At 43.5% G+C, this 23,895-nt stretch overlaps 1 protein-coding gene across 1 annotated transcript in view; it reads left to right on the forward strand.

Annotated features, from left to right (window-relative positions):
• Positions 1–4,254: 4,254 nt before the first annotated feature.
• Positions 4,255–23,895, forward strand: part of CALCR (calcitonin receptor) — an 80,867-nt gene continuing 61,226 nt past the window's right edge. Inside the window, exons 1-2 of the mRNA XM_054990947.1 lie at positions 4,255–4,399; positions 10,209–10,319. Of these exons, the coding sequence (XP_054846922.1) occupies positions 4,255–4,399; positions 10,209–10,319 (256 nt within the window). The remainder of the gene's footprint in view (positions 4,400–10,208; positions 10,320–23,895) is intronic.

Consider the following 23,895-nt stretch of genomic DNA (forward strand, 5'->3'; position numbering starts at 1 on the left):
TGTTCGGTGGGGGTTTCTCCGGGTGGCTCAACCGGGTCATCCCTTCTCGGTGGAATTTCCTGCTGCGCGGGAAGTTCCTCGGGTTGCTCTCCCGATTCGCCCGGATAGGTGCCCCCTTCGCCGGTAGATGACGGCCGCTGCTGGGCATCCTCCACCGGATAGGAGATGACACTTTGAAGGGTAGCTATCTGTATCGCCATCTCTTCAGGGGATAATCTTTCCCCTGCTCCCATTGCCGAAATTAAATGGATGGCATGAGTCAAACTTTCTTCCATATCCATCAGTTTAGCTTCTAACTGTTGCATTCGACTCGCCCCCGGTTGTTCGCTTAGGGAAGCTTCATTCGTTGCACTCACCGGGGACAAGGGGCCCCAAGGCGGAGGGTCCCCTTGGACGACTCTCGATCTCGCGGCTAGAATTCCCTTGGCCATACCCGTCACGGCCGAGATTCTGGTATCCACCGCATAGGTACGACCTTGTATCTGCTCCCAACTTTGTTCAGGGACCTCCGTTGGCTCTTTCCACGGAGCAAGTTCGGAGTAATCCCAACTCAGGGCGCCGCGGCGAGACGTGTCCCCCTCCATCTGCTCGAACGTCCTGTTCCAATAGCTCCATGATTGGCTGCTATCTAGCTCCAGGACGGTTCCTAGGCTTCGGCGCCTTTCCATAGAAACTCGAGGATGGAGCCCACCTACCCGACGCTCTCTGGTTTCTCGGGGTCGGGCACCCCACTCCGACGGGGTAGGTACCGAAATCAAGGGGAGAGCGGTCGCTTTCGGCCTTGCCCCGAGGTCGGCTTCGGTCTCGTCCCGAGTACTGAGGTCGATGAGAGGCGGGGTGGAAGTGGAGACTCCGGTTCCATTCCCGGCTGCTCCCAGCTCCTGGGAGTCTTGGGCTTGCACGGGTTGCACAGGTTGATTGTCGGGAGACACATACGGCTCAAACAAAGGATCCCTGTCCGGGACAACCTTGGATTCCGCTGGGCCCGACTCAGACATGATTGGTAACAAAATGTCAGACTGTGGCTAAATAAGGCACTCTCTACCGGGTTCCCTTTAGAGGCAAACACAAGTCCAGTGTCTGGAAAAGGAAACTTTATTGCAGAAAAGGTCCATTATAGTCCACTGTCCTGAATAGGAGACTCAGGATGGTACATGATCATTGTTACCAATGAAGGGTAAGCATAAGGTACAGAGTAACAATACCCATCTGGATCAGCCTCCCCCCACAGTTCTCAAAACAATATCTCTCAGTCCTGGGAAGCTGCTCTCCCTCAAGGCCAATGCTTGGTGGAACGGCGTTAGACAAAACAGTCTCCTCCGGTGGGAATGGTGCCTGGGAACTGGTGCACCTAGGAAGAAAACACTCAAACACTAGAAGCATTAGAAAATGGAGTCAGTACAGTTTAGGTATACACTGGACCTGACACAGCAGACATACAAGAACTCAGAAATAAAGGTTGGAAAGAGTTACAGAGAGATTTGCTTTAGCAGGTTCCCACTTGAGATTGATGGCAGAGAGAAGCAATACATTACCCGATCACGGCGAGAAGCAGAGATTCCAGCAGTGAGGTGGGGGGGGGAGTGATGTACAGTGCCCGCCCTGTACATGCAGAGGGTCCATCTGGGTCGGGGATAGCGCGCTGCACCTGGCTGAGCCCGGCGCCGGGCACTGGGCACAGCGCCAAGCACCGAGCGTCAGGCAGAGCCTGCTTAAATAGCTGAAATGTATCCTGAGGTGGGGGCCCTTCATCCTGCCCTGGACTGGTTCCCAGGATGTTTTTAACAAAAGATATGATGGGCCAGTATTGGGCCACTTTAGAGTCTAATTCTGTGATAGCGACACCCCTGGGACAGGACACAAGGAAGGGAAGGAGTACAGGGCGGGTTAATTGAATTTGACAGGAAGCTAGATTGTTTTTGATGCGATCGGCTCGGAATGTCAAAGTTTGATGGGCGTATTGATAAATGTCCATTGTCCGCCCTGTACAGTCGGCATGTCACTCCCATCCCTGGGCTGTTGCAAGCGATCTGCATATCAAGGCGAGGCATAGCTTTGGACGTGACAGGAGCCTTGCAGTGAAATGGTGGACTCAGGGAGAACCATCTGTAGTAACTGCCTGTTGCCTGGGAACATGGCTGCTCTCTGGTTTGCTGTCTGTGGGCTCGCTGGCATGCTGCTCTGGGTATTGAGGCGGACCCAGGACTGTTCTGCGGTGGCTTCCCGGTGGAAGTGGGCCAGGGGGCGCCTAATCCATTTCACATACAGACTCCTTCCTGCTTGCATGTCATTGCTAGCTGCCGTGATCTGGGCCCAAGGTACAGTTCATGCCCAGCATGAGGCATGCCACAGGTCTCAGGGCAAGAGAGAGAGCCCATAATCCAGGGAGGCAAAGAGCAGGCCCAGGTAACAGAGTCCATAATTCAGAAGGCAGGAGACAGGCACAGGCAATCAGAGTTCATAATACTGGAGGCAGGAGACAGGCACAGGTAACAGACTCTATGATGGGGGGGGGGCTGGCAACACTATCCCCACTGAGCTACCTACCCTCCCCAAACTCTGCTTTACCACTCCCAATCACCAGGAATTTCCCAAGCCAGAGTTAGCAGCCCTGTGCCCTGCTCACTGCAATGGAGAAAGCATTGCTCACACAACATCACAGATAAGAGCACTTCCAAGTACTCAGGCCTTCCCTTGGAGTCGTGCCTAAAAGACAAAGAGCCTGAAGAGTTTCCTTATAGTGTCTGAATCTGCTTGAGCAGATTCTGAGGAGACTCAGGTTCAAATCCCCACTCTACCATGGAAGCTTGCTGGGTGACCTTTGGCCAGTCACAAACTCACAGCCTAACCTACCCCATAGGATTGTTGTGAGGATAAAATAAAGAATGGTGTAAACTTCTTTAGGTCTTCACTGGGGAGAAAGGCCAGGTATAAATGAAGGAAAAACATTAGTAAATAAGATAACAACATCATCTCAAACTATGCTGCCCACTTGCTGGTTTTATGGAATTTGAGTTTCAAAAGAGCGTATCCCTGGCTTCCATTCTAGCATTCTAGCACTTTTTAGCACACACACGCAAAAAGGGGAGAAAACCAAAAGTGTGGGAGCTTTAGTGGCTTCCTTTGTGTGGAAACTCAGGAGGCCTTGCCCTCAAATTATTCTGCTGCTTGAAAGCCTTCTTAATGAAGTCCTCAGTTGGTGGACTACATCAGATCCGCTGTGGCTGTTGACTGGTCCACAAAGACCCCGTCGCCTCTTCTAAACCTTGGCTCTGTTCCCAGTGGCTCTTCTGAGTGGTCCTCCTGTGTATTCACAGCATAACAAGAAATCAGGGTGGCTAGGCCTACAGCAGGTGCACTGGAGAGGCAAGGGTCAATGAGATGTCGAACCTTTAGTGCTTGCTTCCTCTGCTCTTCAATTGAGTCACACGGTGCTCTGAGCAATAGCACTTACAACACATGCTGTACAGCTATATTACAAGAACAGAAACAAAAATTCAATTACCACAATAGGTTGCCAATGTCACAAAGTCTCCCGAGTTGAAATCCTGCCGCGTGACACACTTATGTACGCTGTCATGTGGAGTTCCATTCTGGCTCTGTAGGCCTCCCCCCATATGGAAAGTGACAGTTTAGCTAGCGCAGTCATTGTTGCTAAGGGAATACCTAAAGAGGACCATAAAATATGTGATCTAGTAAGTGATCTAGCAAGTCCCTTTTTTCCCATTGACTAGTATGCTCACAGTGGGATGCTTTATTTTCTTTTTTCTTCCAAAAAGCAACTGAACAAGAAAGGGCGGGGGGAGAGAACAGATGTGCTCACAGTGTGAGGTTTTGGCTGCAGTGTAAAATACATGCAGAGTTACTCCTGATCAGCTTCCCTCTTTTCAAAAGGGAATAGTCCAGAGTTCCCACGCAGGTCCTGCTGAAATGAATGGATATTGAAGCCATAGCCCCATAGGGATCATTACCGTAGGGAAGTGCAAGAGATGTAGTTAATCAAAGCTAGTCGCTCTTTGCAGTGTCTTAGTTAATCTTGTATTTTGCCTGCTGTCATGAAGGGAAAGATCTGTACATTTTACTGGCAACACACAGAAAAACCCCAGTTACATTTCCATGGCAACATTAAGCATATGTGCAGATAAAAAAGGTCTTTGAAGTAAGAATGATGGGCATCTGTGAGTCTTGTGCTTTTGATTCTGTTCTCCTGATTTTCTTCACAGACATTAACAGATTTTCCTCTTTGCACAGAGAATGGCTCCAAGTCTGTCTTCAAGTGCTAATGATACCACACTAGAACCTATAGCAACTGAAAATGCAGCAATCCGCCAGAAGATAGTGGATTCCCAGTTCAGATGCTATGAGAGGATGAACAGAGAGCCGCCTTATGCAAAAAAAGGTAAAAGGAGAACAAAAGAAATAACTTTGAGACTAATCAATGTTACAGGAAGAAATCAAAATTAGTGTTAGGGTAGAAATCACAAGGAAAGTTCCACTCTGAAGTTTTGCAATGGTTTCCCTTACGGCAGTTTTGTGAGCATTAGTTGGCTTCATTTGCAGTGCAATCCTGAGTAGAGTTACAGTGATTTCAATGAGTTTAGGAAGGTGTACCTGTTTAGGATTGCTTGTTTGGCGAGGCAAACGTCTTCAAAACTAGATTGTGGATTTGTCTGCTAATAAATACTCCTGAAGCTTTTCTCGAGCTTTGGTTAAATTGTGCCTTCCTCCTCTGCCTACTGCTCTTGAAGGATTTCTTAAATCTCTACCTGCAGAATAGATTTATTTTAGGGTTCATTGCTGGATTTATTAATTATTTATTTCTTTACTTCATTTATATCCCGCCTTTCTTCCCACTGGGAACCTAAAATGGCTTATGTCATTATCCTCACAACAGCCCTGTAAGGTAAGTTAGTGTGAGAGTATGTGACTGGCCCAGTATCACCCAGCAAGTTTCCATGGCAGAGCAGGGATTTGAATCTGAGTTGCACAGATACGAGTCCAACACTCTAACTACTACACCACATTGTCAGGGTGCTGTAGTTGGTTGGCTTATGTGGCTTTAGTCCACCGATTAGTTGCTATGAATGGCTTCTGATTCTTGCTCTAATATATTTTATGCTACTGGTTTAGTGTTGTTTTTATTATTTTAACGGTATATTACGGGAGACAAGTATTTTAAATAGATAAAACTTCTGGAAAGGGACTTAGTGAACAAATAGTGCTGCTGGGACAGTGTTCCCTGTTTGCACATAAAGTTCCTGTTACAGACACACATGGCCACAAGAACAAGATCTGCTTGTATGGTATGTGGAGGGGTAGAAGAAACAGACATGGTTCATCCAAGTGACTTTCCTCTTTCCCCACCCAAAACTGCCTAATGATTGACGGGCACTATCAGAGAAATAGAAACAGATATCTAGAAAGAAGGTAGACTGCCAGTTCTCATTATCTGTGACTCATTGTCCGGTGTAAGTAGGAGGACAAGCAGCATGTTTAAGACAACATGGTATTAAACATCAGGAACTCCCATTGTTCAGAGGAGTATAAATATAAGCATAACAAATATAAGCATAACAAATGTGTTGCTTTTTTTCCAACTTAATCTTGAATACATCAAAAGAAGATCATCCAACCATTCTGTGAATCCTCCTGTTCCCAGAAATCTGTGGGATTTATTTCCATACTTTGTATTTAGACTGAGGACGATATTCTCACAAGGCTGGGTGTAGGGAGTAACTGTACTCCCCCATATTTCAAACTACATGTGATTATTTTTCAGAAACTCCTATATAAAAAGTTATTATGAGGGATAAAGGAGGAACCACAAGAGCTCTTTAAAAAATACTGCTTTTTGGCAATCTAATGTCAAACATATCCCACAGTACAGCTTTCAATCCTCCTATAAATCTTCTGTTTCCATCACTGTGCTGAAATCCCTGTCAAAACCTGAAATGGTCGCCTTGTCACAAAGGAGGCCTAGTTTGAAAACCAACAAGAGCCTTATGGAAATTTAAAGAGTAACTGTTTTTATTCCAGCATAAATTTTCAGGAACTATAGCCGTTTCATCAGGTACTCTAATCCAGAAAAGTTTATGCTGCAGTTAAAAAGTGATAGTCTTTAAGGTGTCACCCAACTTCTGTCTGTTTCCTCTGTAACAGACTACCGTGGCAATCTCTTTGGAACTTGCCATTTCAAAGTTCTTCTTGTTGTATAAAATACATGATAACCCACCAAGTATGGTGCTAGGGATGCCAAGCCTTCTGCTATAGTGAGATCATTGTATTAAATTGCATGGTGGACACTCTAGCTTTTACAAAAACTCTATGGTGTAACTAGGCTGCATACCTCAAATTCTTCCCAGGAGCTGCTGCCTGCTGCCTGGCAACTCTTCTTGGGGCCAGGATTCTTCATGGACCACCTCCTCCTGTATTGCCCAGCTAGTTAAGATCCTTTTCCCATAATCAGATTAAGGCATGCTGAAGCCCTAAACCATATCAAGTTTAAGAGGCCCTTTAGAATTAGTAAAAAAATAGTAATTTTAGTGATTTTTTTAAAATTTTGAGGCCCCTAAAATGTAGCCTACCAAGATTGTGCATAAATCCAGCTCTGCCTCTTCCCAAGCCCTGTCCATTGTGCTCCCAACTGCAAGTGTGAAGTGGATAAGGAGCAGAGGCGGCATTTTAGTGGAATGGACCTTTGGAATGTCCTCCCATTTAAGGACCTTTGGAATGTCCTCCCATTTAAGGCTCATCTAACAGCCACCTCACTGTCCTTTAGGCATCAGGCCAAAACATTTATTCTTACTCAGTTTTTTAACTGTGTGGGTTCCTCTTACTAGTTGCTACCTGAGAACTCTTTATGAATATTGTTTTAGGCTAGTGAATGTTTTTTATACCCCGGCTTGTTTTTGTGTCTTATTTTGTTTTTTTTCTGATTTTTTATGTTGTTGTTCTTATGATTTTATTGTGTTTGTTATTCCTTTGTGAGCTGCTTTGAGCAGGTCTCTGCGAGATGGCACATACATTTTCAAAATAAAGAAATAATCCTTGTCAAATGTGAAATACTCCATGGCAGGTTATAAAGAGGACTGTTGAACTGAGGCTTGATTGAAATATGACGTGAGCAAGCAGGGGGGGAAATCAAATCTATGGAGTTGCTCATACCTGACTTCTCATTTTACACTGGGCTCTCAGCTACTGTGCATGCATAGTTAGCACATCAGTGATCCACAGCACAGCTTGACACTTCTGTGCTGTGGTAACAGCACAGGTATAGCAGATGAAGCCCTAGTTAACAAGATGCTGAAGTATACAAGGCTACATAGGTAAGTCCTTGCTCAGCCACCTGTCAAGCCTGACAGGTGGATTTCTCTGGGGGGAAAGAGACAGAAAAATAAGTGTGATTGTGATTGTTTTATTGTAGCAGCCAATAACTTGGGATTATAAATAAGTGGATTTCAAATATGTGCCCCCCCCAAGTATCATTACATAAAAACAACATTAGTTTACCTTTCATCATAAAGCAAAAATAATGGGAGGGTACCATTGATTTCCCCTAGGGAAAAAACATTTTACATTGCATTGGAAAAACTCAAATGTTTTTCATTTCACTGAATGACAAAGCACGTTAGAATTAAAAACAAAAAACCTATGTACCCCCTACTGCTGACTTTCAGAAATAGTATGAATCTCCTGCTTATCTGTTTAATTGTTTGCATGAAGTGATTCTTCCAGCATATAAAAATACAGCCAAATCCTGGAAGAAAACAGTATTGTCAGAAAGAAAAACGATTTCACTGGGGGAGGGTGTAATTTGATCCCACACAGAAGTGCTGCCATGATTTGTTAATAGTCCGACCAAGTATTTTAGCATATCTGTGTTTATAACGGGAGGGCAAATATATACATCCCACCTAGATCACAAGTTTAAAAGAAGAAGAGGAGGAACGGATTGTTTGACAGTTTCCAATTTTATCCAAGCAATCTTCTCACTTGTCAACAGCCAGCACCAAGTTTCCATAGTTATTGTCATCTTTTAAAATCTTTTTGTGTCTGTAAATCTGATTACTATGCTTCTGTAAGAAATATTTGCCAACTATTTTGTGCAGAATAAGAGCCTTGAAAACTCGTTTCAGGGTTTATTCTAGATTTCTTCTCTGTTATCTCAGTATGCAGTACAGCAGTACAGCATCCTTCCTAACCCCAGCCCACAAACAAACAAAATGGAACTTATGGAAGGAAAAAAGGATAGTAAAAGACACTATTCACCTTCATTTTCTATTTCATTTTATCTTATTTTTTCTCATCTATTTTTTCAAGCACCTATGCCCACATGTCTGACTACACAAAAAATCAGGTCCTACTACACAATTTTTTTCTCACTGCACAAAATATGTTCTTCTGTATGAAAGAATAAACTCCAGCTTGCTTCAAGCCTGGCCATCAGAACCAATGATTGTTTCCTCCCAGATGACTGTACAAAGGATGGTGAGATCTTTAGACTTTGATCTCAAACATGCTTAGAAATGCTTACAATCTTTGTACTATTGGGGCTTCTGTAGAGCAGCTGTTTGAGGGGCCAGTGTCAGAGGAGTGAGGAGGTGAGGGCAAGGTAACAGAAAACACAAGGCCACTTGTTGGAATTTAAAAGGCCATGACTTTATTGGTTTACAGCTTATGTAGCTTTTTCATAGCATGGGGGTGGATCCAAGCATCGGCTAACCCGCCTGTCAGCTAATGATCCCCTTCCCCTTCAGCCTGCCTGTTGGGAGGGGAGGCACAGGATGACAGTAAGTGAGATTCCAGATGAGCACACACCTCTGCATGGATCCTCTTACACCTGAGACTGAGCATGACCCAATAGCCCCTGAGCTGGACATGTCTCTGCAGTGCATCACCTCCAAGTTCTCTTAAGGGGATCCCTAATTATGGGGAAACCGGGCTTGCAGGCCATGTTTCCGCCAAAAGGATCCATGCCCAATGGCAAAAGTGCCCTACCTTAAGATGAGATAAAAAAGAAAACAATGAGCAGACCCCAAAATCCCAATGCAAGTTACAGAACTGAAAGCCGTCAAGGAGTAACATTACAAATTGAATCCACAGTTGAACAGAACCCCTAACTGCCAGCAATGCAGAGAGGGAGGGATGGGCGGGAAGCCAGTCAAGAGCCAAATGCCAAAGGTCCCAAGGATATACCTAACTGGCGGACCTGAGTGAAGACTGTGTCTTCCAAGTCTGCTGGTTGAAAAGCCCTCCTCAGCACAAGCCCAGCCAGCCTGCTGCTGATTGGCTGGATGGGATTTTTTTTTTAATTGCAGGCTGCCAGCATAGGCCGGGGGGGGGGGGCTATGGGAGCCACAGGGCCCCAGAAACAAAGGCATCCACCATATGCAACATCCTCACACCCCCACAGGCCACAAATGGAGCTCCGGGTATGAAGTTCAGGGTGTATGAAGCTTTGTACATCCAGAAGATCAAGCCTAGATTGAAGACGTACAAACCCTGGTGTCTGGTCAACCAACCCTCTATCCAACCCTCAAGAGTAGTAGTACTCATGCAGAGTGCTTCAACCCAGACTGTAGCTGAGCTAGGCTTATCTCCAACACTAAGCTACAGATATACAAACCCATCACTTCCATTGATCCCTTGGTAGGCATTTACTACCAATTCCTTGACTCCATGCAGACTACATGGATTCTGTGCAGTGATGTGACCAGCCTTCCATAAACCACCAGTGATACTTCTCGGTCTCAAGGATAGGATTATGACATCTCTGAAAATTTAGTCAAACCTTGAGTCACATCCAGTTTTTAGTTTCTGTCTAACCAATTTTACTGTAGCATAAGCTTTCGAGAACCACAGTTCTCTTTGTCAGATGCATGCATCTGACGAAGAGAACTGTGGTTATCGAAAGCTTATGCTACAGTAAAGTTGGTTAGTCTTAAAGGTGCTACTGGACTCTTTTCTATTTTGCTACTACAGACTAACACGGCTAACTCCTCTGGATCTAGTTTCTGTCTGTTATTTAATGTACCTTCCAATTTTAAAATAATAGAAGTGCCAATAACTTCTGTGAATGAGAGTGTTTCATTAAGCAAGAAAAGCAGAGGGGGTCATTTTTAAATATAAAAGAACAAGAGAACAGGGTACAAGGAGCACATCCCTTCCCCCCCAAATCAATTGAGCCTTACTCTTTCTGAATTGTCTAGGTCTGTTCTGTAACCGTACATGGGATGGATGGCTCTGTTGGGATGACACGCCTGCTGGAGAAGAAGCTGAACAAAATTGTCCTGATTATTTTCCAGACTTTGATCCAACTGGTACAGTAGTCCTTTTTTTACACTCAGCGGATGTATTTAGAGCTTGGAAACAAAGGCAGAAATCAATTACATATTGAAATCAATGGGCTTAGACGGGAGCAACTCTGCTTAGTTAGGATTTCACTGTTAAAAACCACAGTTTTGCTATAACTTTGCAAGGGGCTTAAATCAATCTTACTTATATAGCATATCTGAATTGCCTCTGTGCCAACTAGAGGACCCAGAGGCATCCTTTGCTTAATAGCCTGCTGTCCCTTGACTTTATCCTTGTGCTCCCTGAAGCCAGAGTAATGAAAATGGCAGGTATTTGTTTTTAATGTCTGCCTTCTTTTATAATCATTCCATTTTTAGATGTAGCAGCTGCTAAAGCTGGTTCCACCCTGTAAAATGAACATTGTTATTCCCAGGGTCTTCCTCCTGTATTTCATGCTTTGAGACAGTTTTACAAAGTTCCTGGAAGAACAGTAGCAAAAAAATGATAACACTTTATTAAGCCACAGAGGCCTTGTGCCCATTATTGCTTTGTGCATTATTCATTGAAGGGCATGTAGCCAAACAGACTGATGGATTGCAGCCTTCAAAAAGATGATTGAAATTTGTGTGTGGGTGTAAAATAAATAAACAAATCAGTAAACAAAGTAGTCAGCCTGATCTTCCCTCATGCAGTTCAGCAGTACACAAGTATGTTTATGTTGTTCTAGTACAGCTTCTGAACAGTTGAAACCACAGTGTCTCTGGAATCTCCCATCTAGTGAATGTTATCAACAAACATGCACAGATCCTGAAAGATTAGCTCTACAGCCCCAGGGCGGGTAGGACTAACAACAACAACATTCAATTTATATACCGCCCTTCAGGACAACTTAATGCCTGCTCAGAGTAATTTACAAAGTATGTTATTGTTATCCTCACGACAATCACCCTGTGAGGTGGATTGCACTGAAAGAGCTCCAAGAAACTGTAACTGACCCAAGGCCACCCAGCTGGCTTCAGGTGGAGGAGTGGGGAATCAAACCTGGTTCTCCAGATTAGAGACCTGCCGCTCTTAACCACTACACCAAACTAATGTATAACCTGATGCAAAGGAACTCTGATGGCTGCATAGAGCAGAGAATTTTGGCGACAGGTCAGATTGAAACTAAACACACTGAAATTAACTTTTCTACAGGCCTCTAAAAGGTACAGACTGTTGCATCTGATTGCTGAGTGGGAAAATAGTATTTCAAGCATCCTTCTGTTGCTGAGGACTACTTCAATCATTACAAATTTATTTCCCAGATATAATTATCATGAAGGAAACAGCAGTTCCATGCGTGATTTGTTTCTTTAATTATATCCCACTTTTCACCTCAAATGGGAACCCAAGAAGTTCACAAAAAAGGGGGGGGAAGAACAATACAAAAACCAAATCGGAGGGGATAGACTTTTAAATCTAGTGCAGTTCCCCCCCGCCCCCCACCCATGACAGCTTTTCATGCTGGCCCTATGATTTTCAAGCTGCATACATGCACAAAAAGAGACAAACACTCAGTCTGCAGCCATATTCCTGGCCACAACCCCCCTCTCTAACTTATTTGCTTTTCTGCATATACATGCTGTGGAGATCAATCATGAATCACAGCATCAAACACCATGTACATGCCAACATGAACAATCATGAGTGTTTTACACATGTGAAATAGATGTATTCTTTCCATATGATGTGCAGAAGTGGTTTACACAGTTTTCCACACCAAAAAGCTGTCATGTAGAATATCCACAGTGTATGAAACAGCTTGAAAACATATACAAATGTGTTGGAAACACAAATGTGTAGGACAGCAGGGTTTCAGTCCAGTGGCATCTAAAGAGACCGACAAGATTTTCAGAGTGTAAGCTTTCAAGAGTCAGAGCTCCCTTCTTCAGACCAAAGAAGGGAGCTCTGACTCTTGAAAGCTTGTCCTCAGTGGTGCCACTGGACTCAAATCCTGCTGTTCTACTGCCAACAGGGCTACCCACCTAAACTATCTTCATGGTTGAAAGAAGAAGAAGTGCTGCTGTCAGTCCATGCTTTCCCTCCCTTCATCCCTTTTGAAAGCTGCGGTGAGCATTTTTGGTAACTACAAAATAAAGACCAGTGGTTCTGTCATCTTTCCTTGTCCCATGGGATGCAGAAATGGAGTGCAAGATTGGAATGTAGAGATGTTTTAGAGAAATGGCCACGTCAAAGCCATGAATATGAAGTGTACTTTTACCATAGTCATTTGTTAACATACGAACGATTACATTGGGATGCATCTGACGAAAAGAATTGTGGTTCTCGAAAGCTTATACTACAGTAAAGTTGGTTAGTCTCAAAGGTGCTACTGGACTCTTTGCCATTGGGAGGAATGGTGATCATCAGTGTAGCTGCCCTTAGAGAAGTGGCATGTCATTTAGGCTGAGGGAGAACTTCATTCGTGGAGTTAAATGGCTCAGATCTGGAAAAGAGAGCTGCCAGGAGCCCGAGGAAATGAGGTAGTTTCAGGTGGTAGCCCTGTTCGTCTGTAGTAGAAGAGCAAGATTTCGGTCCAGTAGCACCTTAAAGACCGTAAGGTGCTACTGAAACCGAATCAAGGAAATGAGAGTTCCACATATTAATTAGAAGTAGTCAGTCAAATCTTTAGCATCAAATCTTTAATTAATATATAATTCAAACTTTTTTTTCAAAAGTCATGTCAATTCCCCAGTGAACAGAAATGGGTAAATCGCCCTGCTCAGGGTGTCCCAGATTAATTACAGATCAGGGTTTCTGTCATTATGCCAGCACAGATCACACCCCTCGGGCTGTTTCCATCATTTTCCCTGTTATGGGGAGGTGCAGTGGGCCTAATCTATGCATAAAGACTGTAGCAGATACTGGCAGCCTCAGAGTTTCTCAGACCCTGGAGGTCCCCAAAAATGGATTTATAGAAATCACTGTGTGTTCATAGAGACCTTAGGGAAAAACTTTCTCCACTGGCAGTTACCAGGCTCAATTCAAGGTATTGGCTATCACATACAAAGCTCTTCACACCCTTGGTCTGGCATTAGGGCTGCCAGACCCCCGGTGGGGGCAGGGGATCCCCCGCCCCCTCCCTGCCACCCCCGCCCCTCCCTACCTGGTCAGTGGGGGGGCGCGCATCTTCCATGCGCGCCCCCCCTGCAGTGCTGCATGCCCCCACGCACAGCAACCGCCAGGATCAGGCCTATTTTGGCCTGGATCAGGGCCCCTGTGGAGTGTGGGAGCGTTCCTGCGCTCCACAGGGGCCCACAACGGGCCCAATCCGTGCCAAAACGGGCCTGATCCGGGCCCATTTTGGTGCGGATCGGGCCCGTTTTGGCATGGATTGGGCCCATTGTGGGCCCCTGCGGAGCGGAGGAAAGCTCCCGTGCTCCACAGGGGCCTAAAACGGACCCAATCCACGCTGAAACGGACACGCTGAAATGGGCACGGATCGAGCCCGTTGTGGGCCCCTGCGGAGGGCCCCACAGGGGCCCACAACAGGCCCGATCCGTGCCCAAACAGGCTGCGTGGTGATGTCACTTCCCAGCAGTGATGTTATCACACTTGCAGGAGCGCGCGCCCCCGCTGCAGGTAAGAGCCAGGTTTCAATCTCCCACTGGGAGATCGAGGGGGCCTGGCAACCCTATCTGGCATATCTATGGGACTGCCTCTCTCCCTGTCTCCCTCCACAGCAGCTTCGCTCGTCTGAACAGGGCCTTCTGCAGCTGCCACTTTACATATGGGCAAAATCAACAGCTGCCTGTACATGTGCATTCTTTATGGTGGCTCCCACCTTATAGAACGACCTACCTGAAGAGGTTAGGAAAGCTCCCACTCTCCTGGCTTTCTGAGAACAATGCAAAACTGAATCATTCAAGAAGACTTTTTACTCAGATAGGAGGGCTGCACTGTAAGAAAGTAGTCACAAGAAGAGACGAACTGTAGACTTTACTGCTGTGTGCTACTAAATACTATCTGTTGCTTCAAGTATGCTCCTATACGGTAGCTCTGTGTTGTTTAATATGTTAGTCTTAGAATTGCTTATTCAAAAGGGCTGTGTTGTAAGGAAGTGGTATCAAGGAACTTCATCAGTAAATAGAAAGGGGCTAGTAAATATAAACTATGTGTTACTATGTACTATTTGTTGCTTTAAGTGTGATTCTGCTGGGTAGTTCTATGTTGTTTAATATGTCAGTATAAGAATTGCTTATACTCTGTTTCAACATTTCTTCAACTCTCAGTTATATTTCTACTAGTTTTAAATCTTTGCAAATTTTGCATTTATATACCCTATTACATTGTTTATTGTCCTTGAAACTGACTGTACTAGCTCATGCTATGTAATCTGCTTTGCGTCTCAGTGAGAGAGGTAGACTACAAGTAAAAGAAATAAATAAACCTGTGTTGACTCCCATTTTTCACAGCCAGTTGGAACCCAAAACCAACCTTAAAATCCACTATAAAAAGAGTTTGTCATTCTTCTTACAGGGTGACATTATATGGCATTTTATCTGTGAATACCTACATCTCATCTTGCGTACCACTTCTTGAAGAAGATCTTCCCAAGATTTTTCTTCACTTTCTGTTTTCTCATATTCTTGACTCTGAATACAGGAATCAAGGATTCCTTTTACCCTTCTATTCTTATTGATTCCTAAAATTATCTATAGTCATCACATTTCCCTCCAAGCCCACCAATTTCCCTGCTTCTCTGAATCTTCTCCACTTGAACTGCTCCCTTACCTCTCTGACCTGCTCATTAACTTTCATTTGAACTGGAGTACCTTCTCTGCAGGTCAGTTTATCAGGTTCCACTGGCACATATCACAGTTGCTGGGCATGTCAGCATGAAGCTAGAAATGGACTTCACAGGTGACTGATCATCACTGAGAGATTTAATTTTAAAAATGGAGAATTGGGAAACCTTGTGATGGCTGCAAGCCAGTTCCTGTGAATAGATGTGGCTGGCATTTGATGGTGGCTATAAAAATGTGTACTGAGCTGTATTATCTGAATTAAAGAAATGTGTTAGGCACTGATGTGGTTGTAATTGTCTTCAACTCTGATTTGTTCTTGCTAAATTAAACCATACAGATTCTCAGATTGATGTTTTCCTGGTTTTTGTAACTAAAAATGTAGAGAAGGCTTGGAAGGAAAATCTATTAGTAGATTCAGAAGCATTGTTGCATAGAAAATCAGCGCAGTCATAGAAGGGTAGAGGGAGATATACAGAGGAACTGAAATGTGAAAGAACAGGAGAATGGAGTAAAGACTGGTATCTCTTCCAGACCACTTCCCAGTGCAGGGAGCTCTGATTATTATGTCAGGAAAGACAACAGAGGCAAAGCAAAGACCCATGAGAGCCTCTTTTAACTGAACAGTACAAAAGATGTGTCCACAGCACATCAGATCTTATATTTCTGGCTTTAGAAACACTATGATCATTTCAGTTCAAACCTATAGCCATAGAACAGAGTCTCTTGAGATTCACACCCTTATAACAGTGTCCCCTTGGGGCCTTAATAATAAGTTGGACCCATCTTTATTTTTGTAGGTTAACTGGCTGTAAGTTATGTGTCATCATTTACATTGACTACAATTAGAACATGTTCCTTTAAGTCAGTCTCTTGAAACTTATTCTCTGTTGAAGTTAATTTCAGGTAGGTAGCCATGTTGGTCTGCTGTAGAACATCAGGATTTGAGTCCAGTGGCACCTTAGAGACCAATAAGGTTTTCTGACCAGTTTCTTCTTGCCCTCCATGCATCTGATGAAGAGAACTGTGATTCTCGAAAGCTTATGTTACAATAAAGTTGGTTAGTCTTAAAGGTGCTACTGGACTCTTTTTGATTTTGCTACTACAGACTAACACGGCTAACTCCTCTGGATCTATTTTCCAGGGTATAAGCTTTGAAGAGTCAAAGTTCTCTTCTTCAGATACAAGGAGGAGTGGAGATTCCTGAGCCCTTATATCAGTCAGGGGGTGGAAGGGGTGAAACCAAGAAGGGCATCAAGATGTAAAGGTACAACACAGCTTAATTAGAGCAGAAATGAGCATCTGTAATGAGATAAGAATCCTATGTCTCTATTCAGCCCCCACCCCGGGGCGGGGTCCATTGTTCTGAACTTATAAATGAATTCAAGTATAGCAGTCTCACCTTGTAATCTGCTCTTGAAGCTTCTTTGTTTGAGAACAGCCACTTTTAGGTCAGCAGTGGAAAGTCCTGGAAGATTAAAATGCTCTCCCAATGGTTTTGAGTATTGCAATTTTTAATGACAGATTTATGTCTCTTTATTCTTTTGTATAGAGACTGACCTGTTCTATTGAAACCGAGGCAAGCAGCAGTATCTTATTAATTCTTACATACAGCCTTGTCATGGAGCTTTTCTTTATACTACATTCCCCTTTACTGGTAGTCACAGAAAAAAATTGTTACAATCAATCTTTTCCTCGATTCAGATTTGATACAAACTTTATATCCTGAGTATCTTAGATGATTATAGGATATAGTGGGTTTTGTGGTATATAACTATTTGTGTAGAGTTTTACAATGCAAGATTGTTTTTTAGGGCTGATCAGGGATCATTTCGTAGAAAAAGTGCGGGCGGAACTCATTAGCATAATTCATTAGCATATGCCATGCCCCTTGACATCACCAGAAATGTGTAATTAGCATAAATGATTTGCATATGCCACACCCCCTGACATCACCTATCCTGGCTGCTTTGGACCCAATCCTGGCCATTCAGGGCCAAAATTGGGCCCAAAACGGCAAAAAAGGGGCTGAAAATGGCCAAAAAGGGACCCAAAATGGTCAGGATTGGACCACTGCTGAACAAAAGAGTGATCCATCACCCATCAGAGGCCTAATTCAGGCCATTTCAGCCCCAATCCAGGACAAAACGGGCCCAAAATGGCTGAGAGTCAGGTGGGCGGGGCCACCTGACATGTGCCCTCTTTGGGGAACTGACGGAACTGCGTTCCTGCGCGTTCCCCCTCGAAATGAGCCCTGGGGCTGATGCTCATTTCGGGCTGCCAAAATGAGACCAAAGGGTTAAACTGATGCAATGTAGTTTTATTTTCTTGTTCTTGTGTGCCAGAATACATTCACAGTGGGTAAAATCAACCTGTATTGACGTTTTCATCTTAGTTATTGCTGTTTACTTCTATGCTTTCAAGATAAAGGACTTGAATGACTTTATAGCTGGTTATCCTTACAATAAATTAGATTCTTTTGTAATGTCATTATACTGATATTTCAGATTATGAAGATACAGTCCTTTCCTATCCAGCACTACTATGACTTTTGCTGTCATTATCTCTACCTTCATGAATACCATGAGGACACAGAGTCTTTTAACTTAAGAATGTTTCAATAGGGTCTGTATGCAATTTGGAATAAATATTGTGAGAATATTGAAATAAGTATACATCCAGGATCTTTTCATTCTTCTCTTATGATTTATTATTTATATATGCTCAGTTGTGGGATGATCATTGTCTGTACCATCTGTTATTTTGCATTGCTCATACTACCAGTGGATAGTGTATCTAGCTTTTGTAAATACATCTTGGCAATTTTACTGCTGTGTAACCTGTCCTTATTCCAAGATCTTATGTTATCTTCTTGAACTATACATTACAGACGTGGTTTGCTGTTATTCTGAAGGTCTTGGCTTTGCCTCTGTCTTGTCTTTTAGGGCTTTGCCTCCTTTTTAGCTATACTTTGCTAGAAAGCTACCAAGTCTCAGTGTTCTACTACTGAATATCAGATCTATGTATGGGGAAACTGCCATTCAGTACTTAACCCTTGTTGAGTACACTAACTGGTACATGTCTCCAAAATCTGGCTGGATGAGGATGAAGGAATGGAAGACTCTTAACTGCCAGGCTTCTTAGTACAGTGGCAGTCAACACACAGTTGCCAGGGAAGGAGATCAGCCTTGTCTATCAGGATACCTTCTACCTATTGCTGTTACTTCTTGGGTCCATATTTGTTCTTGAGGAGCAGATCGTGGAGGTAGCCAGGAGTGAAAATTTCCCACTTGGACGTATCCCTGGAGTGCTCTGCATGCCAAACTCCTCACCACATAAGAACTATATATTGAAACAGAAGGAGGAAGATCCATCTGATGTTTCCTTATTCTTCAGGCAGTTTCTTCCTTACCCTTTTTGTGGACTGCAACCTCAAAGGAGTGCAACTGCTTCCATTTTGCACATGTTCCATTCAATGCCATCAAACTCAGCCGTGTTACCTAATGAAGAGTTCTCCTTGCAAGTTGGGGGAATTAGCATGCAAGGAAAGGCAGTGAGAGGTGGGTAACCTTGGGATCTCCACCTATGTATTTGAGGATTGTCCCAGATAGAGAGCTATTTCAGTGAACAGACAGATGGTTCAAAGGAAGGTTTTATTGAAAAATAATAAAGATCAACAGCACACAGAAATACACACAACACACACTCAGAGCTAACTAGAAAGCAGTAGTGAAAACGGAATAAGAGTTTGAGGGATTGGGTGATAGTTACCATCCAAAAGAGGATGTCTGGGAGAGAGAGAGTGTTGAGTGACCAGCATGTCAATGCAGAAGAGCTCAGACAGAGGACCAAGGGTGGATGCTGGATCTGAAGGCATGCACACAACTATGACAGCTGGGTAGTCCAATTATACTGTGGGACATACCCTGGGGCAAAATTGCATCTTCTGCCCCAAAACAATGACTTAATGGTTGTCCCCGGGGTGTGACAAAGGACTGGAAAGCTGTCTCCGGGGTGAGACAACGAACTGGTGATGTTTGATATAGTCTTCCTAGGTGGAACTGAAATTATCAGAGCTGATTTACGGCCCATGATATATGAAGGGGTAAGGCTACCAGAGCCCTGAGTCGCCTGAGAATAGGAGAGTGGATGAGGGAAGGTCAATAGGGAGTGTTGTGGTGATTAGTTCAGGAACTCCAGGAAGACTCTATTGTCTTAGGATCTTTGCACATCTCCAGGGCATGGGGGCTGAACACTGGCCTTACCTGACGTCTCTCAACCTAGCAACATTCCGTCTCCTGGCCAATATCTGGCTTCCATATTTCTGCCTGCTTGGGCAGATTTTGTGTTTGAAACACATGCAGAGAAGGGGCTTATGGCGTAGCCATATTCATAAGCCTTCTTAATATCGTGAGGGAAAGTCTGACCGCTAAAAATAGTTGCATTTTAAATATTATTTATATTCCTAAAAGTATACACGGTATTATTTTGTTATAAATATGGCTCTACTGACTTAGATGCTTTTCTGGCATTTTTTAATTATTATAATGACATTCATACTATGAAGGCTTAGGAGGCAGCTTTGTATATTATAGACATTATCTGATGCTTGAAATACTCTCTTCCCTATATTCTTCATCTTTTCAAATATTTAACTGATGAATACAATTACAGACAAGTATATCCTTTCCATCTATAATTTGGAAAACATTATAGCATGCTCATTTCCCGAAACCTGTCATAAGTCTTCTGTGCCGCATCTTAAATATAATTAACTATTACATTGATCACTGAAGATCTCACATTTTTAATGCGGATGAGGGTTTTGATGCGGATGAGGCTCTGGCATGTACAGCCAGTTTCCTCATCTCAATCCTCCTTCCAGAACTGATATTTGTCCCATAGAGGTAAACCTACAGGTACCAAGAGGTATCTTGTGTTTTACTCTGCAAGACAAATAGCAGTTCCTGAGCAAGGCAATTCGTGTTGAGAACACAGAGCAAGGGAAAAGGTTACCTCCCCTATTATGTACCATGGGCCCAATATATTCCCTTTTTTTTCTTAAAACATGGGAAGACCCTGATCATGGATTTTGAATCCCTGTAGTATGGCTCTCTACATTCATAGTTAGAGCTTGAGAACACAACTTACAGATATAAAATTTCCATTAAAATTTAAGATAAAGATTAGTTAGCAGGTTAAAAATAATACTGCATTCCAATCTGTTTCGGAGAACTAGTATTATGTAGTAATTGCCAAACGTCTGCATTTGGCAATTAATGAAAGTATTGTTGAACTTTGAAAAAATGTTGGCGAGGTTATTAGATGAATTGAGGGTGGCTACGATGTCAGACAGAAATTAAATCGTTTTCCTACTCAGCTCTGGCTCCTAAATGCCAGTTCATATCGAAAGGTCTTAGAGTGCTTTAAAAAGATGTTTAAGCTTAGGGGAGTTTCCAGGGAGAAGGAGCTTTGCAAATCTCAGGCAGCTACTCTCTGTATGCTTTCATGTTTTAAATTGTCATTTTCTTATGAAGACAAATATTGGTATGTGTATATATACATTAATATCAATATTCTTAAAAAATAAAGGTTGAATTTATAAAATAAAATTCAAATAATCATAACTGATAAAAAATAATGTTTGACTGTGACACTGAGAGATCTCTGTCTTTTGGTGCTACACCTCTGAAGATGCCAGTCACAGCTGCTGGTGAAATGTCAGGAACTACAACGCCACGACCACGGCTATACAGCTCGGAAAACCCACAACAACCAATGTTTGACTCTGCTGAAATGCCAAATGCCCCAAGATCTCTAAACATCTCTTACTTTGGATACCATGTTGTTGACCTTTGAAAGACAGCAAGTTTTACCAAAAAACAAAATCCCATAGCTTCCGTTAGTTTACCACCTGTAGCTTATATTTTGGTGCGTGTAGCATATTAACCTTGTAGGAGCCCAAATGGGGTTGCTGTCCCCCAGGTGGGGTCAGAATTATCTTCCAGAATTACAATTGATCTCTAGACAGTTCCGCTGGAGGAAATGGCTGCTTTGAAGTGTGGACTCTCTGGTATTACACGCTACTGAGGTGCCTCTCGTCCCCAACCCCACCCTCCCCAGGATCCACTCCCCCAATATCCAGATGATATCCCAACCCATAGTTAGCAACCTTTAATCAAAACATACTAAAGTTACATAGTCTCAGTGAAGAGATTAGGGAATTTATTTATATGGCACAGTTACAATTGATTATTTAGTTAAATATTTATATCCTGTCTTTCTTTATGACTCAAAGTGGCTTACAAATCGTAATTTAAAACATCATATTTAAATATGACACACTAAAACCTCTAATGACCCCTTTCCCCCAAAGATATCTGCCTTGTATAATTAAATTCCCTGGCAAATGAAATGGCCTTTCAGCACACAATCTCACCTCCTCAGGGAGTCTTTTCTACAAAGTGGGAGCTCTAATGGAGAAGGCAGAAGGGGCCTATTGAGCAACAAGCATATGTCACAATTATGTACCTTGCAGAGCTAGAGCCTCTGAGTTTTCCTGCGCTAAAAAGGAATCTTTTGCACCACTTAGTAGCCTGCCTTGCTGCTCTTCTAGCTCCTCTGCATGTAAAAGAGGCAGGTGATGTGGTACCCTTGTTCTTTATGCATGTACACTAGCCGCACCTTCCTCCAACAAGCAACAAAAGGGAGGCTACATAGGAGCTTGCATCCCAGGTTAATGGGGCTCTACATTGTGGTTGATGGGTTGGTAGGAGACCACCTGGCAATCCCTGCCATTTCTTGCCCGTAGGAGAGAAATAGCAGCAAATGGGGGAATGGTGCATGCCATCATTGTACCAGCAGACAACATCACTTCCAGCAAAAAAAGGGAACTTACATTGGGGCACACTAGGATTTGCCAAAAACTCTGGTTTAACCATAGAGTTTTTGAGAACCCTACAGTGTGTCTCCCCAACCCCAATATGATGTCATGTCTGGTTTTTGCTAGAAGTTATGTCATATGTTGGAATCTGATGTATTTGTTCCTACCCACCCCTAAATGCTCCAGATTCCAGCCTGCGGCCTGGCAACCTTATCTACAAACTAACTGCGGATCAGGATCTTTGGGTTGAAGATAAAGATTGCTGGAGGCAGGCAGTCTCCCGGGGGGTGGGTTGCCCGGTTGCCTGCTGATCACTGGTGATCAATGGGAGGTGGCAAACCCTCCGGAGATCACCCGCCACTAGCAGGCAAACTGAAGAAGTGTGCACTGGGTGCACTCCCAGCAGGACATGATGATGTCACTTCCTGATGCTTTGTGCAGAGCTAATGCTGACACGTTTGGGGCCAAAATTGGCCCCAGCAAAGCATGGGAGGAAACTCATGCCCGGCCTGATGATGTCACTTCCTGGAACTGGCATCATTGCATCGCTCCAGGAATGTGTGCATGCAAAGCACATGCTCAAAGAGATTTCCTCAGGTAAGTCTTGGGTTCCCCACTCCCACTGAGAGGGCATAGAGTCCTGGAAACCCTAGTTAAATACCACTGTCTTAGAAGATCCCTTCTTGTATAGTTCCATCTTTTTTACTGATTTTAATTCACTGCAGGCATTGAAGATGAGATTGAAAGGGAAACTCTGGAACTAGTATTGCCAGCTCTGTGTAAGTTCCTGGAGATTTGGGGGCAGTGCCTGAGGAGAGTGACGTTTTGAAGAGAGGGAGGAGCTCACAGGAGATGTATGCCATGCTGCCCTTTCTTCCAGAGAAACTGATCTCTGTAGTCTGGAGATCAGTAATTCTGAAAACTCTGGGCCCCACTTTGACGTTGGAAATTCAATTGGGAACTACATGAGCAGAGGCATTTCACCCTTTCCTCTCACACCATTTTCCTACTGGACATCACCTCCACAAAGTGGATGTTTTAGTGGCTGCTCCATGCCTGTAGAATAGGCCCTCAGAAGTCAGGAGAGCTTCTACCCTTCCAGCAAGACTGTAAAACAGACATATTCCATAGAGATTTTGGAGCAGACTTCTGGAAAAAGGGAATATGAGCACAGGGTCTTTGTTTTTAATGTTACTTTATGTTTTAATGATTATTATTATATAGTTTTAAATTGTGTTAGATCAAGATGGCTAGCTGTGTTAGTCTGTCTGTAGCAGTAGAAAACAGCAAGAGTCCAGTAGCACCTATAAGACGAGCAAAATTGCGGTAGGGTATGAGCTTTCATGAGCTCACGAGAGCTCATACTCTACCACAAATTTTGTTAGTCTTATAGGTGCTACTGGATTCTTGCTTTTAAATTGTGTGTGTGTTTTATTTCATTGTTACTCACTTTGAAACCTGATATGGTGAGGAGAGAGGTGAACTTTATACATTTTTAAATATATTATATGAAAAATTATGGCCGTGTGGTCCTTTACCTGACTTGCAGCCTTCTCCCCCACCCACCCCCACCTCCCACCATTATTAGCCTTTTTAAAAGTCAGTGATGCCAAATTTTGCCTTTAAAGGACCAAGGGGATCTATGATTTCTATCAGGTCTAGTTTGGCACACCGTGCACATCTTTTGTTGCCTAGTCTGGGCTTAAAACCATGACTTAGTTTTCCAGGAGGGTAGTGGAATGAAACAATCACTTTGTCCCCTTGCTGGGACAAATCTGCTATCTTGCTGGTAATTAAACCTCTGAAAGCTATCTTACGGCTACTTATTAAAGCCCTACAGAGCAGAGGATTGTCAAAGAAAATGGCCTCTGATTGATGATTCTTGCTTATTGCCAATGAGTCAGGCTTGCTGAATAGAGCCTTGGGGAAAGAGAC

This window comes from Eublepharis macularius, chromosome 11 (assembly GCF_028583425.1).
Source record: "Eublepharis macularius isolate TG4126 chromosome 11, MPM_Emac_v1.0, whole genome shotgun sequence".
Taxonomy (NCBI): Eukaryota; Metazoa; Chordata; class Lepidosauria; order Squamata; family Eublepharidae; genus Eublepharis; species Eublepharis macularius.